Here is a 19,283-nt window from a genome sequence, read left to right as displayed (position 1 = left end):
TCACCTCTGTTATTCATCCCCATCCCAATAATGCTTCACCTGTTATTCATCCCCCATCCCAATAATGCTTCACCTCTGTTATTCATCCCCCATCCCAATAATGCTTCACCTCTGTTATTCATCCCCCATCCCAATAATGATTCACCTCTGTCATTCATCCCAATCATGCTTCACCTCTGTTATTCATACCCCATCCCAATAATGATTCACCTCTGTCATTCATCACCCATTCCAATAATGCTTCACCTCTGTTATTCATCCCCATCCCAAAAATGCTTCACCTCTGTTATTCATCCCCCCTCCCAATAATGCTTCACCTCTGTCATTCATCCCCCATCCCAATAATGCTTCACCTCTGTCATTCATCCCCCATCCCAATAATGCTTCACTTCTGTCATTCATCCCCCATCCCAAGAATGCTTCACCTCTGTCATTCATCCCCCATCCCAATAATGCTTCACCTCTGTTATTCATCCCCCATCCCAATAATGCTTCACCTCTGTTATTCATCCCCCATCCCAATAATGCTTCACCTCTGTTATTCATCCCCCATCCCAATAATGCTTCACCTCTGTTATTCATCCCCCATCCCAATCATGATTCACCTCTGTCATTCATCCCCCTTCCCAATAATGCTTCACCTCTGTTATTCATCCCCATCCCATTAATGATTCACCTCTGTCATTCATCCCCCATCCAATTAATGCTTCACCTCTGTTCGATACCCACTACGGCCCTAACTGTGTGGAGTTTGTATATTCTCCCTGTACTCTGGTTTCCTCACAAACTCCAAAAATATACTGGTAGGTTAATTGGCTCCCCACAAAAATTAACCCTAGTGTGTATGTGTGTGAGCATGTGGTAGGGAATATAGATTGTAAGCTCCATTGGGGCAGGGAATGATATGAATGGCCAAATATTCTCTGTAAAGCGCTGCGGAATATGTGTGCACTATATAAATAACTGGTATAAATAAAAATAAATAAATAAATCACCCTCTTATTCATCACAATAACCACCCACCTAAACTCCCCACTCCCAGTTATTTATCACCCCCTTGTTGTTCATCACCATCCCCATCCTCTTCCGGTTATACATCATCCCTAACCTTGGTTTTCCTCCAATTATTTCTCACCCCCCACCTTTCCTTGCCACTTCTTATACATTACTTAATAGAAGAGTCTATCTCTGCATATGATCACAATGACGAACAACCTCCCAGTCACGTATAGCCTGAAGTGAAGTTCTACACACCCTGAGGAAAACTGAGGATAATTTATGACAGCAGCACAATGCGGAGATGACAGCTGTGACCACCCTGCTATAGGAAACAGAGTTTAAGTCGTGAGATTTTTTTTAGTCTAAAAACATGCAAGTTTGCCTGTTCTTGGACTCTATTACATAGGGCGAGTTTATAAAGTGTGAGAGTTTTATTGCTAAACTCTCACATTTTCTAAACTATCACCCTACTACAGATAGCCCCATAAGTCTGTTAGTATGCGGCTGCGATGCGAAAAAGATGCTAAATGATGTAACAATGGCCGTGGTGCAGCATCCAAGTCGAGCTAAGCATCTCGCACCATATGGCACAAAAAATCTAGGTGCATGAAGGCACATCTCTAACTAATATTAAACCATGTGTATGTTTTATTGAAAAATAATAAACTGTGTATTATTTCTAGCTGCCATGTGAAGACCAGATCATCCTTCTTAAAGGCTGCTGCATGGAGATCATGTCACTTCGAGCTGCAGTACGCTATGACCCAGAAAGTGAGACCTTAACACTGAATGGGGAGATGGCAGTGACAAGGGGGCAGCTGAAAAATGGAGGACTAGGAGTGGTATCTGATGCCATCTTTGATTTGGGCGTATCTCTGTCTTCATTTAATCTTGATGACACCGAAGTTGCGCTGTTACAGGCTGTGCTGCTCATGTCATCAGGTATAGTTTGTTGGAAATTGATTTGCCCAATGTCTTGCTATACTTTATGGATAAATGTGAGTATGTTTATGTTTAAGAGTGCACTTAACTACTTAAATGGCAATTAAGATAAAAAGATTTGGAATATCACATAAATAAATAAATAAATAAATAAATTCATTAATAGATGCTGTTACTCTTTTTTAATCTCCTGTCAGCAAAGGAGCACCTATAGATAAGGATAAAACACACAAAACAGAGTACTGTATCTTCCAAAATCATTATTATTAAAATCATGTCGATTTTTATTGAAAACTTTTTCTGCATAATAAAAAATCTAAAATAAAATACAAATAAAACTACAAAAGACAATTGAGTGTTGCCGACAGAGAACAAGAGAACACAACATCGGATAACAAATTACACGATCAAAGGGAATATTAGTAATAAGTCAAGCCTTGTAACTTATATAGAATGTATAAGCATCTCGCACATGGAGGCAAAGGGAAACAAACAAAGGAAGGGAGAATAAAAGGAAGAATAAAAGAGGCCTAGAAACACATGTACAAGGAAGGTGAAAGATTACACTGCAGGATCTCCAACAGGTCTACGAAGACCCAGTGGAGAAAGAGGCCACCTAACCCATAACTTATGAAATTTAGGAAGGGACTTACTACTAGTATATAAACATATCTTTCATGGTCAACTGTATCGTTAAGCAGCGCCTGCCACTTGTGTATATCTGGATTGTCCAGAGCACACCAAGAGCGGGCAATAATCACTTTAGCCAAAGTAGATAAAACGAAAACATAGTGATAAATATTAATATTAAAGAATTCTTCAAAATCCGAGGAAGGCCAAACTCCATGTGCAAATGTTCAAAAGAATGGAGAGCAAAATCAAGTATTAGTAATACAAAATGGTTAAAAAGTTCTCATCTGGTTGCACATAGTGTTGGGGCTTTGTGACATCAATGCTGCTTGTACTCTCTGCATGCATCCAAAACTGAAAACTGGATGTGATATGCCAGAACTAGATGATACATTGTGATTTAGGACAACCTACGTGTCTTGTCAAGACACTTCTTCAGGGGTGTACGTGCTCAGATCATTTATTTGCAGATGAGGCTATCTTGGTCATTACATTTGCATGCCTGAAAATGGATTCCATGAGCAAGGGTTTCATAGTGTTTGTTAAATATTGACTTCTGGAGTAACCTATAAAGGAAAACATCCCATACTGCAATTTAGTATTGTTTAGAGTTGCTTCCATAAATCCAGGATTTTGAGAAATCACAGTATAGACAGAACTGACTGAAGAGAGGTTTGTCAGTCTATTATATCAGCTAATGATCCCAACTGCTAACTTGAGTAGTGAAAACTATAATCCATTTGGTGTATACATTTGTCACATTCTCTCATCATAATATGACTAGACTTATTATGGATCCTCCAGTCATTATTCACAATAATTCTTATCAAGATGACATGTCAGTGTAGACTTCAGAGTCGGATTTTAGGTTTGTAGAAGAGACTGAGGGACCTATTCATCATTGGAGGCCATAGGGCCTCCAATGATGACGATTTGAACTCACTGCGAGGGATACTTAACTCGCAGTGGGGGAAACTTGACACCGGAGCAGTTCATCATTGCTCTGGTGAGGGGACAGCTGCTCCAAAAAGCAGCTGACCCCTCGGTTAGTATTGCAGATACAGATGTAGCTGCGTTACTTACCTCCTTCCCGTCGTCCCGGCTACGCATGCGTGACCTTAGGTCACGCATGCGTACAGGCACCAGGTGGTAGTGAGGAGGCGGTGGAGGGATCCGCTCAGATCCCTTTCTGTATCCCCAGAACTCCTTACCGTAGGAAGGAGCGGGGATCCGAGAACAAGCGCCGTCTGAAGATGGCGCTTGTTCTCGGAAGCAAACTCCGAAAACTTTCAGTTTTCTTAGTTTGCTGAATATCAGGGGTCCTTTTCGGACCCCTGATGATGAATGGCCCGATAACCTAAATATGTGAAAACTAGAGTTTCTGCATGGTTACCGGGCCATTTAGTGTTGATGAATAGGCCCCTATAGCTGTTGACTAAGTAGAAAAGAAAGTGGTCAGAAAATCCATCAGTTCAGGAGAGGCTATAAACTATTATGCCAGATTTAATAATTTCATTTACTATGTTGTTGGACAACCACATACTGCACGAGAGAAAAAACACACTCCACAATAATGTCATTAAGAATTTAAAGCTATATTTTACTATGATTATTTACAAAAACTGCTTTCTTTTATTGCCAGATCGCCCTGGTCTCTCCAGCGTTGAAAGAATAGAAAAGTGCCAAGAAGGTTTCCTCTTGGCTTTTGAACACTACATTAATTACAGGAAACACAACGTTGCACACTTTTGGCCAAAACTGCTGATGAAAGTCACCGACCTCCGCATGATTGGAGCCTGCCACGCCAGCCGGTTCCTGCACATGAAAGTGGAGTGCCCCACTGAACTGTTCCCCCCACTGTTCTTGGAAGTGTTTGAGGATTAGAAGAGACTGTGCTTCTGGGTTCTCGGCACTACTGGGATCTACCCTTCCATTCCATTGCCTCCGTCACTTTTTTTTGTTCTCGTCCGTTTTGAATAGACATGGATGAAAATGTTCCTCTGATGCGGGTACTCGTGACTATCGTGTTTTTGTTATTCTGTCCTTTTGATGTGAAGTTTATCCGTGGAAGTTTAACCCCTTTTTTGCTGAAGTGACTGTCAACACAATACTCATCAGAGCGTTTGGCAGTCCTTACAGTTCTAAAGTGGTTATTGAAAAAAAAAAAAAAAGAAAGAAAAATGTATATTAACTTGCATTCACCAGCACTACGGATCCTACACAGAAAAAGTATTCTCAGATATTGTGCCTGCGGCTAAAATCCCTACTGACCATCTACCATGGTCATCTCTCACTTGTGCAATGTGGGGCAGTACAAATCACTCACTGCTGCAAATACACTGTTTCCTCTTAGAACAAGGCAAATATTTGGTTTTATCACTAGATGATATTTTTTTAATTTATTTTCTATTAAAACAAATGATAAAGCCCCTTATTTGGCACAAACCGCTACCAAGGTTGGGGAAACTATAGGGTAGCATGTTTTTCAATTGGTTTATATTAAGAGATTTTAATCCGGTAAAGCCCTAAACAATTATACCTTTATACTTAAGAAAACGATAATGCTGAAAAGAATGTATTTTTTTACTCTAGCTCCCTTTTCCACTATCCTCTTACTTTTTTTATACCGAAAGAAATTAGCTAAACTGACCTGGATGGTAAACTATGACATTACATTGCTCACTCTTGTGTTATATAGTTGGTGATGATAGGACGACTGTACAGAACTAGCTCCTTGATTCTGCACATTCCCTTCTCAGGTATTTGGAAGTAAATCTCTTGGGATTCTATTATTTGTTCACAGTTTTCATAATCCCACTACTTCTGCATGAGTAATGAAAGGTCATGTGCCACAAGTCACATGATGATAACATGGCGCTGTGAGATCTGGTAACATCACACTGTTGTAATCTACAAAAGGGCCACAACTTGATGGCATTTGAACTTCTGAACTCCGATATATGTCCATATTTCCTACTGTACTACCTCCTCCATTAATCAAACTTTAGCAGTGCCTAGCAGAGACAACATAACACACCACAAATAATGCATACTGCCTCAGTGCCACATATCCTTCAAATGTACGTTTGTTTTAAACGAACTTCAGCAAGTGTGACCACATTATCAATTCAGGGTTCCAGTTTATGCCAGATTTTATTTTGCCAGACATATATTTTTTTATTATAATAAAATGGAGTATCTAAAAATACATTTATACATAATAGCTCCCAAATAGCTAAACCAAAACAAATAACGTAGTATATAATAAATTCAATTTAAAAAACACTAGTGCAAATTTTGCTCAATAGTCTGAACTTTCAGGTAAAAGTAGATTGTTTATATAAGTCTTAAAGAAAAACTAATTTTATAATGACTTAACGTCCCCATATCTGGTAATTGCCAGCTCTAGTTCAGCAGAGCCTTGTGCCTTTATACACTACTCATTTATCCCAATGACATGAGCACTAGATGGTACACCTACAATTTCTGCCTTTTGGGCTAAAAACAGCTTAGTTACCATTATTTCTAATGAACAGAATTCAGAACATGAAGGAAACTTGACATACTGTACATTCACTTCAGTGGAGTTTTATAGTAAAACAAAAAACAAAAAAACAGCACCAGACACCACAGTTTTCTCCAATACAACACGGCGATGATAACATAGAAAATATATATTACTGGGGTAGGGGTTTCTGTATGTCACCTTAGCACAAGACCAGTGTTCTAATCGTGTGAGAAAAATTCACCTCAAGTTTTTATATCAAATAGGATTTATTGCAAAATACACAGATATATCTTACACTGAATGCTTGGAATAATAAGACAAACATTTACAGAGGGAGAGCTGGGTATAGGCAGAGCAATGGCTTCCGCAAGGGTTTAAAGATGTTTTGTGCTGCAAAATGTGTGATTTTTGCCCTAGTTGGGGTAGTTACAACCAGTGGATTTGCTGTTATTCATATATTTGCCATAAACATCAAATTATAATGATATATAATGACCAAGGATATTTTACCTCCAACCACTATTTAAGTAACTATTTTTTTAGCAGTAATTTCTGGGAAATTGCTTATTACACAGTTACTTCTCTAATCACATTCACACACATGTAATGTTATCTTGTTTATCACAAAATGACAGAAACTCAGATGTGTAGAGATAAGCGTTTCGATTTTGTCTCGAGTCAGTTCTTTTCACCAAATGACACAAGTTGGGATCCAAAAATGTCATCTTATTGGCTATACCAAAAATGTGAGAGCCGGATAACCAATAAGATGATGTTTTCAGATCCAAACGTAAGTGAGTCAAAACTGATCCGCTCGTCTCTAGTTATATGTACTTGTGTTATACAGCTATTCTTTGTTCTCTGAAATGCCAGAGACAAAGATCATAGCAGTCGACTTTAACTAATAACCATGTATAATTGGTAAGGAGTTATCCCTAGAAATATTGGACTGCTGTATATTACTATGCATGAATTAGCATTAACCAGTATACCCTGAATTGCAAGATCTGCTATAATATTGTCTGACCTTATAAATTAATATTTATTAAAGATCAATATTTAACATACTGTACCACAAACTACATTAAGGGCCTGATTCACTACGAATTGCTATTGCGATCGCAACTGCGATTACGCACGCAGACCCACTGCGAAAATATGGTAATGTTTGCAATCGCAATGCTGTCGCAGGCCAACATAAAGGCCCTCACTTCCCCTTACTCACATCAGTAATACCTTGAAAGTCTGTAAAACCATCGGTAACATCGAGTACCATCGGCATCTCACGCACAATTACAACAGGTCTGACCTTACTCAGAAATTGCTAACCTCATCGCACGCAGTGAGAGCTCAACCTGTAATGGCGTTCAAACGTACTGACACGCCTGTATTGCCCCGACCACCCCCCCATCACCACCTCCAAACACTCACTTCCTGTCAATCACTCTGCAATGGGTTTGCGTGATCACTGCGATCGCAGTGTCATCGCAGTGGACCCTTTGCGTATGCATACTGCAATGCATGCGCTGTACGCAACAATCGGCCATCTGCATACGTAATCGCAATAGTGATCCTTGCTGATTGAGGCCCTAAGTCATATTTAGTGAACTTGTCATGTTGCAAGCATCTATGTTATTTGAGCATATAGAGCTACTCAGTACCAAAGCATCCTTGAGAATTGAATTTTGATGTTAATTGTTCCTTACAATGTCCTTGAAGAGACAGAAATGTGATATAAATAGAGGAAAAATGTTCTCCGCAAACAGAACTTTATCTTAAACATGTTAATTGCTGAAAAGCTTCTGAAATATTTCTGTGACTGTTATGGATTTCTACTGAGGTTGAATGGTCCTGTGAGCATCTTGGAGCATTACTTGTGTGTAAAAGCCATTGCTTTGCTTATACTGTATTCCATTATCTGTTCTTTACCAGTATTTCTAGGTGTCCTAATAGCCATCAAACCATTTGTATTTAGGTGCATATAAAGTATACAAGATTAATGTTTACCTAACATGTACAAGTACATATACACATGTAAATAGTTAAACAAACTTCACCCTTTCCTTAGAGAGTAGTCCCGTCTTGGAGAAACTCTTAAAAAACATGCACCTTTCTAACAGCAAATACCTGAAGTCAGGTCCTTGGGCCGTATTCTCCCTGCAGCAAGGAGTGCGCTACACTCCACCCATAGTGCTTCAATAGAGCATTATAAAAGCACTTTCATAAAAATCTTATTATGAGTTCTGGATGGACGTAGTCTACCACAGTGGCTTCAGGTAACAGATTGGTTCTCGATAGGACCCGATTTTCCATACGGGAGAGTCGGGACAGAGCTCTTTGAAATTATTTTTCATCTACAACAGGTCTGTTTACATTGGATAACACCGTATTATAAGTTGGTTTTTCAGGTGTAAAACACCAAGCAGTGTAAAAAGCACATAGAGAGGGTATGCTATTAGCCCCGAACATTGTTCGGACGCTAATTGATCCCCTGTGGCTATCCAATTAGCCCCAAAATCCACTCAACGCCGATACTTATTGGGGCTTTTTTTTCCAGGGCCTGATGTGTCCTGAAAAATAATCCACGAAAAGTGCAGTTTTTTCACCCCTGGAATGGCAAAAACACATAGGTCCGCAAGCTTATAATGGATCCTATGTGTTTTCAGGAGAAATATCCTATTATTTCATCCGATATGATAGGATAGGGGAGGGAAAAACATTGTTGAAAAATGGGGATAATCGGAGAAAAATCCCCATTCTTTGGGATCGTGGCTAATTGGATAGAATGTTAAAAACTGAGTTGCAGTCATAATATTGCAATTGAATTAACATAGTGTTTTTGGAAAGGAAATATTTGCTACAGTGTTGGAAACTAGGTCAGGTGTTTGCAGCTCCAATAAGCTGCAATCAATTTTGAAATGGGTTTTGCTACATATAAGGAAATGAATTGCAAACACAAGTTACTTTACATAAAATGGCTTCTAGTAACAATCAGAATAAATAAATATAAATATATATATATGTGTGTGTGTGTGTGTATGTGTGCATATGTATATACATATATGTACTGTATGTACATAGATATATATATATATATACTGTATATATGACAACAACAAAAGGAAGGGCGCTAACGGTTTAAACACATATTGATCCAATACAGGTATATTTCATTGTTTAAAAAGTTTTTGGGAGAATTGAAACACTCCAATGCACCATTTCTGGATTCGTGACAAAGGTGGATTACATCAGAATAGTTCACTGGCATCGATACTGATACAAAACAGACCCAGACTTATTAACTGACCAACAGCACCTAACTGAGGTGCTGTTGGTCAGTTAACAAGTCTGGGTATGTTTTGTATCAGTATCGATACCAGTGAAATTCTACTCAGTTGGCCAAGTCTATCTAATTATTGAAAGTCTGTCCTCTTTAGATGTGGGTGAATATCAGAGAAACCCCATTGAGTCATATGAACTGTTTGTATTATCACAACATTGAGTGTTACCCCTGATGAAGTCCTTATAAGGACGAAATGCGTTGGACTGTTATTATATAGATCTGTCCTTTTGGTTGGGTCCCAATGGTGTGAACTCAAACCTTAAGGTGCGACAATCTTTTTAAATGTTTGTTAATCACTTGTGATGTAAAACATTACTATATTTTAAGGAGTAATTTTAAGTTTAATAAAATCAATTCTTACTAACAGTGGCCTTTTGGCCTGTGATGTCTGGGTGTCTCTTGGTGCGAGGGTTTCATTGCAGTTAAGACCGAGGAAGGAGCTATTACTCAAAAAGAACAAATTTATTGTGTTTCCATTCTACGGAGTGCAGAAGCAAGAGGGTAATTTCAAATTCAACCGCAAAAAGGAATAACTATTCTGATGTAATCTACCTTTGTCATGAATCCAGAACTGGTGTATTGGAGTGTTTCAATTCTCCCAAAAACTTTTTAAACAATTAAATATACCTGTATTGGATCAATATGTGTTTAAAGCGTTAGCGCCCTTCCTTTTGTTGTGTTCACATCTTTTTGATAACCCTTCTAACAAGGGGTGTAAAGAGAGGTGCAGCTTATCTCTCATTTTGAGAGCCTTGTCCAGCTAATAGAATTATTCTAAATTTAAGCGCAAGTCAAAGGCATCGGTTTGTTTTATATATATATATATATATATATATATATACAGTATACATATATATATATATATATATATACACACACACACACACACATATATATATATATATATATATATATATATATATATAGAGAAAGAGTACACTCATGGTATAGAAAATGTAACAATGTACTTGTGAATGTTACAAGTTGTCTTTTTATGTTAGATGAACGGTTAGATATTGTCGAACAAAGCTATTAAATGTATATTTTTCATAACTAATAATAAAATGTGAATGGTGTCCCGGGAATGGTGAACCACCAAACATATGTCATAACAAACATTGTGATGTACTATTATGCTTGCACAGTAACTGTCCAGGTGATAGAGGTTCAGAAAGTGCTATATTTCTAAAAGTATTTACTCTGATGTCTTGGGGGGGGTCATATAAATTACAGTTGACGTTATTAGTATAGTTTATGGCTGAATGCACATGGACGTTAGCTGAGTGGGGTAGGTTTGGTATTCTCCAACACGACCAGCACAACAAAGATATACATCTGTGTGGAGGATAGCAAGACAAAATAGCCCAGCTCACTTATAGCTACATGTATAAGACAGTCATAACTAAAAATCAACTTTAGCATGTTCCAAGCACTTAACCTGAAACCATAGCACTTACGTTTAATATTTGTTTCGTTTTACCATTGATAAGGTGTTGCACAGAATGTCTTATTGGTGAAAGTATAATTACAGGGTTTTTATAGACATAGATTTTATTATGGCAGAGGGCATAGATTTATGGATAGAGCCCATCAGGAGTTTGCAACCATTTTTCATGTCAAATAGATATATTATACATGTATTATTCTATGCAAGTAGAAACACAAATGGCACACCTCTGTTCACATTGTATTTGTTACAGTTTCAGTGTGTTGGCGTGTTGTGGCTCTAACCAGGATAGGATTACATCATCTACCAACAGAGATCAATTTTCCCCATCCAAATCTCTGGTATACAAACCACAATCCTAAATTGTTCTATTGTGATATAATAAATATTGGGTATAGTAACACGTCCTATCACCCTACAGTTATTACCGCCCTATGCAACTGACTTCTTGGCCTTTTCATGAATTTCACAATAACATTATTTCACTTAAAAAGTGAATTTGTAATGTTTATATTATTCCGTTTTCAATGACGGTTTACCTGATTTTTGTACAATACATTTACTATTCATTTCATGTTAAAGTCATTCATGTAAATAATTTTCATTGCAAAACTGAAAATAAAGCTGTTCTGAAATATAAACTCCATCCCTTAGACATATTTCTTAGATAGTGCTACGTCCTCAGAAAGGCGATAAGTTATTGTTATTGGGCAACTTATCAAGATACAGTTGTGTTAAACTGAAATGGAGTTAGGAATCATGAAATGGGAAGGTGAAAGTATGACTTGTTCCAGCATTAGTATGCAGCGTTTGGGAAAATGCACATGATGAAAGGAAGTAGTAATGTATCTGAAATAAAAAATAAATGTTTCAAGGATCAAGTTGCATTTCAATAAAAGATAATACTTCATAATAAGGGAAAATATATCATTTATTCAGTCTAATTTTATTGGAAGCTCTGTCTTCTAACTTCTTATAATATGCCTCCTAAACCTGTTTATTGTTTGTCTACATAGGTGCATGGGCCCATGTAGAGTTGTACATGTGAATGTAAGCAGGAATAGACACATACATGTAAAGAGCATTTATATCCACGAGCTAAGTCAGATGCACCCGTCTGTACACCACTAACATACTGTATGCACCAGTTTTATGTCAGGAGGAACAAGTGCAGATTTATTGTAGATATGTGGCATTACCATACATGGTGAGCGGTAATGTATAAACTGCGGCTGCTGTCCGACATAGGACCGCCACGGCTGATGTTCAGCTGCTCACTACTGCTTTTAAGAGTATACTGTACTTGCAAATAATACAACTTTCCTAAGTGTATGTGTTTTTTTCCCGGTCTGCATGTGTTAGTAATTGTGCTAGCATGCCCGTACTGTACTTGGCCTAAGTTTCTATGTCCCTGTTCTACCCATCCAGGCACAGGCAGAAGTAAAGCTGGGTACATACCCAAACATTGCGACGGTCGTTCCAATTTTACTTGCAATCATACGGTTTTGAGAGTACACACTACACAATCTTCGGGATGACAGCACAATAAATTGATCGTATACAATTTATCATTGCTCCTGTACACTATGGGCCTGATTCCAAGATTTACGCAGATAGAGCGATTGTTTGCCATTGCTTATGCGTGACTGGCGCACTGCACACGTGCAGCGATTGTATTGCAATCATGCTCGCACAGAGGATTTACTCGCAAAGTGAGTGACATGAAGTTAGAGTTTGGGGGAGGTCACGGTGGGGGGGGGGAGGTTGGCTAGGCAAACACAGGCTTGTTGGGATGGTTTAAACTCTGTTTCATGGGCATGCATAATTTAGCCATTGTGATCTCCTGATATGAGAAGGCAGCAGTGAGCGTCCCTATCCTCGGCTAAGCTTTGGAAGGCATTAGAATATTTTAGCAGCTACAATCCATAAGAGATCGCAGTTGTGATTGCATTAGTGTAAATCTTGGAATCAGGTGCCATGTGCGGTCATGCATACACACTACATGATATGCACCACATCATACATCACATCATCCCATCTGACGTGCATTACATGTGTAAATTGGGTGTACACACTATACAATGATCGTGCAGTTTGGTCGAGGATCATATGATTGCACAATATATCATCATACTTGCTTAGCCTCCTGGAACCTGCGGGACACTTCCGATTTTTCTGGTAATCCACCGCACCCACGGAAACGTAGGCACTGCCCCTGCATTCCACCCATTTCCTAGTGAAGTGGGTAAAGTAAAGAGTAGTTTCCTGGAGATCAGCGGGCCGTGAGTAGGGGGCGTGGCCTAATGATTTGATTATATGCAAATCTCATCATTTGGCCCACCCCCTATTTAAATATGCAGGATTTGCTGCATTTTACCATGAGGAGGAAAGGCTTATTGACGCTCACCTGCATCTCCTCTCCTAGCTTCTCCCGGAGAGAAAAATTTGAGAGTAGGTAAGTATGTATATCATACAGTATATTGTGTACCCAGCTTACGTTGCAGTAAAGCAAATCTACATGGATGCATATGTAGGCGTCTACTGTTCTGAGCATGTGCAGTTTGAAATTACACCACATACACTACACCAATTGGCCTAATAATAAGAAAAAGAATAAGAATAACAATCAGTTTTATTTAAAAAAAAAAAAAAAAACAATACACATCAATATATTAAAAGAAGACATCTACAGATACAAACCGAGCTGGAGATGTGTTTATGAATAGCCCTAAAACCTGCGCAGAGTAAGCCACATCAGACTTAAATAAATATATGCATTATACACTGTCACAGATTCCTTGGGGAAGATGTGTTATTAAGGTACATATTGTGCCTGTAAAACTACTTCTGCTCTGCCTCTTATTAGCGCAAAGCAGGAAACAATAAATCATGTCTCCGGGATGGCCCCAGTGTAAATGTGTGAGATCTCATGCGCAGATGGACACCACCGCTGTCCGCAGCCAGGCACCGTTGGGCTCAGTATACATACTAGGTAATCCTGCCAATATGTGAAAATAACACAATAAGCCACAAAAGTGCACTTATAATTTTTTAATAGGAGCTGCAGCAGTACCGTCGCTGTACCACTGTAAGGCTATGCCGGTATTGGTACATGTATGGAGAGACCAAAGAGAAAAGTGATTTTCTCTACGGTAACTGCTTTAATACATGTAGATGTTTGATATAAGTGGCAAATTGCACTGGATCTAGTGCACCATACAATACACCTCCCCCTCTGTACTATAGCAATTAAGCACTGCAGAGATAGCAGTCTGCTGATGTAGTACGGATAAACTATTCTGTTACATGCAACGTCCTTATCCAACGTTCATATATGAATGAGGCCTGCTTGTCTCAAGGTAGAAAAGTAAATGTAAATAATCTGCCACTTATTCTAAACATTTCCCACAAAGGAAAATCACAATGACTCTTATCAGTGTCATCATGCAGTTTATGTAATTTTCTTCATCAAGAAACGTACTTGTATAACAACTACAGTATGTATACCATATTATCTGATTTTCTAGATGTTTAATCGGACTCCATGCACTCTTCAGGCTCAACGTCCTCAATACTATAATAGACTGAGTCGCACCAGTGATGGGATGTCCTCAGGGAGGCTCGATCATTTTGAAATAAATAAAAGTAAAACCCGAATAATAATTTCCCAAATCACATTGCAGTAGTACATTATTTCCCAATGGGCTGATCTGATTTTTCTACTGGCAAAATCCATAATAAAGACTCTATAACATGGAAACTAATAGTGAAAAGTGTAAATTTCAAAATTCTTTGTTTTGTCTCACAGAAAGACTATGTTTTTATAATACATATCCCTTTGCTTAATATGCTATTAAATGTATTTTACACAGTATTCAGACCCAATCTTTGCTGACTTCCATTGTACTTTGCTGGAAATAATGGATAATGAAATTAATATAAATAGTATGAATCACAAGACAGAAAAGGAACTGTGTGCATCATGACAAGAGCAGTGGGGATTACATGTGTCTGGGACCCCCTAACTACAAATATAGGAAGAGAGAGTCTGTAGCATGGCATACTGTATATATATATATATATATAAAGTTCCAACAGAATGCACTCACCAAGACGATATAGCCAATAGTAGTTACATGCATGTATACATGTGTATATGTATACATGCATTTGGTCACCAGGCATTGATAAGTATTATATGGACCTTACTGTATAGCAGTTGTGCCATGCATCATCTTTACCCGATAAGCATGGCTGTGTATTAATACATCTTACTCTTTTTGCATTAAGCTGATGGTGTGCTGGTCTCGTTTTTTGATCTCTTTGGGATTGAATATAATAATACTTATTACAGTATGTGATTTCAGCACCCTAATACTTTTATAAAATGTTTGCTGTTATACTCGTTTTGACATTTATATGTATAAATTAGGTGGGAAGTATATACTTCCCCCCCCTAATTTATGATTGCTGTCACCTGTGGTGATCTAGGTAATTGATGAGAAGGGAGCCTGCAATCATACATTAAGAGGGAAGTCCAGGAGCAGAGGGGCCCCCTCTTCTCTCCCTGGCAGCTGGCAGCGCACTAACCGCAGCAGTAGACTCTAGGCATTAGTCTGTGCCCAGAGTTTGCTGTGCAGGTCACCGGGAAAATGTTAATTTCCACACTGCGTATGCGCAAAACGCAGGGATAATGCCCACGGCAGCCATTTTTCAGACGTTTAGTGCATCGCTGCTATAGCCGACGCAGGACTTGAGAGGTAAGTATTAAAAAATATGGGTGCAGGGTGTGCGTTGTGGACCCGCCCTGGACACAGGGGCCTGTGTGCACCCTGCACCCATTATAGATACGCCCCTGATAGATTATATATATGTGTGTGTATATATATATATATATTATATGCAGTACTGTGCAAATGCTGCAGACACTAATTATTGTAACGCTCTCCAGCCCATCGGTGAACAAGCTGCTTTCTGATCTTCTGATACATATTCCAAATATTTAAAATTTTGACTCATCAGTCCAGAGCACCTGCTGCCATTTTTCTGCACCCCATTTCCTATGTTTTTGTGCATAGCTGAGTCGCTTGGCCTTGTTTCCACGTCAAAGGCATGGCTTTAATCATAATTCTTCCATTAATGACCACTTCTGGCGAGAGTTCTCTGAAAAGTAAATGGGTGTACCTGGTTCTCACTGGTTTCTGTCAGTTCTGAGCCGAAGGGCTGGAGAGCGGTACAATAATGAGTGTTCCATGCAAGTTTGGGGTGCATTTCAGCAAATGGATTTGGGGATTTGGTAAGGATTAATGGTGTCCTTAATGCTGAGAAATACAAGCAGGTACTTATCCATCATGCAATACCATCAGGGAGGCGTTTCATTGGCTCCAAATTTATTCTGCAGAAGGACAATGGCCACAAGCATACAGCCAATGTCATTAAGAACTAGCTTCAGCGTAAAGAAGAACAAGGAGTCCTGGAAGTGATGATATGGCCCCACAGAGTCCTGATCTCAACATTATCGAGTCTGTCTTGGATTACATGAATAGACAGAAAGATTTGAGCCAGCTTACATCCACAGAAGATCTGTGGTTAGTTCTCCAAGATGTTTGGAACAACCTCCCTGCCGAGTTCCTTCAAAAACTGTGTGCAAGTGTACCTAGAAGAATTGATGCTGTTTTGAAGGCCTGGTCACACCAAATACTGTTTTGATTTAGATTTCTCTTCTGTTCATTCACTTTGCATTTTGTTAATTAAAAAAAATAAACTATTAACACTTCTAGTTTTGAAAGCATTCTTAGTTTGCAGCATTTTTTCCACACCTGCCTAAAACTTTTGCACAGTACTCTATATCGGTAAATATACACATACATATAATATATATATATATACATATATATATATATATATATATACACACACACTGGTGGCCAAAATTGCGGACACATTTTGAAATTTGAATGTTTTTCAACTTTGAATGCTTAAAAAACTGTTTCACTTCACACAGTGCAATGATTCATATATCAAATGAAAGGAAATTTAATGCTGAATTCAACACAATAAAAAGGAGGTCAAATATTTGCATTACAAGGGAAGTTATGCTACTTTCAGTCAGACAGAGAAGCACAGATGCGTGAGATTCAAGAAGCGGATTGTAGTAACAGCTACTACCAGCCAATCGGAATCGTTGTTCTTAGGACCAATCAGCTGTCGTTTATGAGCAGGTGCAAGGTCATGTTCAAAGGTGGGAAAGGTCAGTTTGGCTGTTTCATTTTGCAGAATAAAATTGGTTACTGAAGTGTAATTACGGTTGGATGTTTGTGTGTATTGTTTAGCGCTATTGCCGGTGTAAAAAATAAATACAACAATGTCATAAATACAACAATGTCGTCCAGGCAAAGTGGTGACTGGTCACCCAGGAAGAGATCCAGGATTGTGGTGTTACGTGAAAATGGTCTTTCGTATGAAGCAATTGCGGGAGAAGTTGGTGGGAATGTGACAACATCAGGAGTACGAAAGTTTTGTTTACGCTATCAGGAAACACAATCTATACAAAACAAAGAAGGAAAAGGCCGGAAAAAGTGCACAACAGCTGTTGATGATAGGAGAATAAAACAAATTTGCATCAGGGACAGATGGATGTTATCTGCGGCCATTAGCAGTGAACTGAGTGCAACTGGTGTTTTTGTCAGTGCAAGAACGGTACGGAAAAGACTAACGGAGGTTGGCCTAAAAGGTAGGATCCCCCGAAAAAAGCCATTGCTGTATAAAAAGCAGCGGCAGAAACGAATACAGTGGGCAAAAGAACACATTGCATGGATAGAAGGTCAGTGGAAACAAGTGATATAGAGTGACGAAACTAAGATATCGATATTTGGTAGTGATGGGAAAAAATATGTGAGACGTCGCATCGGGGAAGAGATACATCCAGATTGCATTCAAGCGACAACAAAGAATCCTACAAGTGTTATGATCTGGGCATGTATGACAGCAGATGCTGTAGGCCGCCGTTATGTCATAGATGGCACACTGAACAGCAGAAAGTACATTGACACCATCCTACAACCAAAATTTCTACCTTCTATCAGGGATCTTTGTCCAGATAATGCCCCATTTTTTTTCCAGCAGGATTCAGCTCCCTGCCACACTGTACGGATATGCAAACAGTGGTTCACGGAGAATGACATACAGGTGCTGGGATGGCCAGGAAACAGCCCAGACCTGAACCCCATAGAACATTTGTGGTTTTGTTTGAAAAAACTGGTACATCTGAGGCATCCATCCAATAAAAGACAATCAATTGAGGCTATAATTGTCTCATGGCACCACATAATAAAGAACGAACAGCTCCAAACATTGGTTGACTCAATGCTACGTCGCTGTGCTACTGTCTTGAAAAATAAAAGATACCCAACGAAATACTGACAGGACAGTAACATCATAAGTACACAGGGATTTTCACCCTAAGTGTTGTTTTCACTGCATAACTTCCCTTGGAATGGAAATGTTTGACCTCTGTTTATTGTGTGGAATTCAACATTACATTTCCTTTCATTTGATATATGAATCATTGCACTGCATGAAGTGTAACAGTTTTTATAAGCATTCGAAGTTGAAAAACATTCAAATTTCAAAAAGTGTCCGCAATTTTGGCCACCACTGTATATATATATATATATATATATATACTCTCCCAGACTGGCGGCACTCGCGGGACTGATATCCAAAATATTCACAGATACTGCTTGCCACAGCAGTCCAACGTTTCAGTTTATTTCAACTTTTTTCAAGGACAAAGTACAAAAAAACAGTCTTACCTTAAATAGACAACACCACAGTGCTCATTCCCCTCACGACTCGATGCTGACCGGGACTGTCGCCTCCCGATGACGTCACAATGTCAGGCCAATCCCAGGCAGTCAGCGTGTCCTAGCAACCCAGTGAACACAGACAAAGAACCATCACCAAAAGCATAGAGACATACAAATAGATGTATACTACTTATACATCTAAGTAACAATATTGTCAAAGAAACAATACAAGTATGAAGTTGAAAACTCCTGGAGAAAAGCTGCTCGAATAGCGGTGGCTTGTTAAAGAATCCAAACTATACAAATGTTATACAAACATCTATTATACAGTACCAGTTATTATTCATTGAGACCATGTGGATACACAGAGTTTAGTCTGTGTATCCACATTGCCTCCAGTTGCAACAGACGTTTTTCACGATCACCTCCCCTGATATTAATAGGGACAACTGGAGGCAATGTGGATACACAGACTAAACTCTGTGTATCCACATGGTCTCAATGAATATTTATCATTAAATTGCTTTCTATAATAACTGGTACTGTATAATAGATGTTTGTATAACATTTGTATAGTTTGGACTCTTTAACAAGCCACCGCTATTC

The 19,283-nt window shown here is 38.8% G+C and overlaps 1 protein-coding gene across 1 annotated transcript in view; it reads left to right on the top strand.

Moving 5' to 3' along the window:
• The window catches only part of THRB (thyroid hormone receptor beta), a 121,341-nt gene extending 116,886 nt beyond the window's left edge, over positions 1–4,455 (top strand). Inside the window, exons 6-7 of the mRNA XM_088463505.1 lie at positions 1,683–1,941; positions 4,214–4,455. Coding sequence (XP_088319631.1) covers positions 1,683–1,941; positions 4,214–4,455 — 501 coding nt within the window. The remainder of the gene's footprint in view (positions 1–1,682; positions 1,942–4,213) is intronic.
• Positions 4,456–19,283: the final 14,828 nt, after the last annotated feature.

Source organism: Taudactylus pleione, unplaced genomic scaffold (assembly GCF_031769625.1).
Source record: "Taudactylus pleione unplaced genomic scaffold, aTauple2 ptg000053l, whole genome shotgun sequence".
NCBI lineage: Eukaryota > Metazoa > Chordata > Amphibia > Anura > Myobatrachidae > Taudactylus > Taudactylus pleione.
This window is presented reverse-complemented; position numbering and strand designations above follow the sequence as displayed.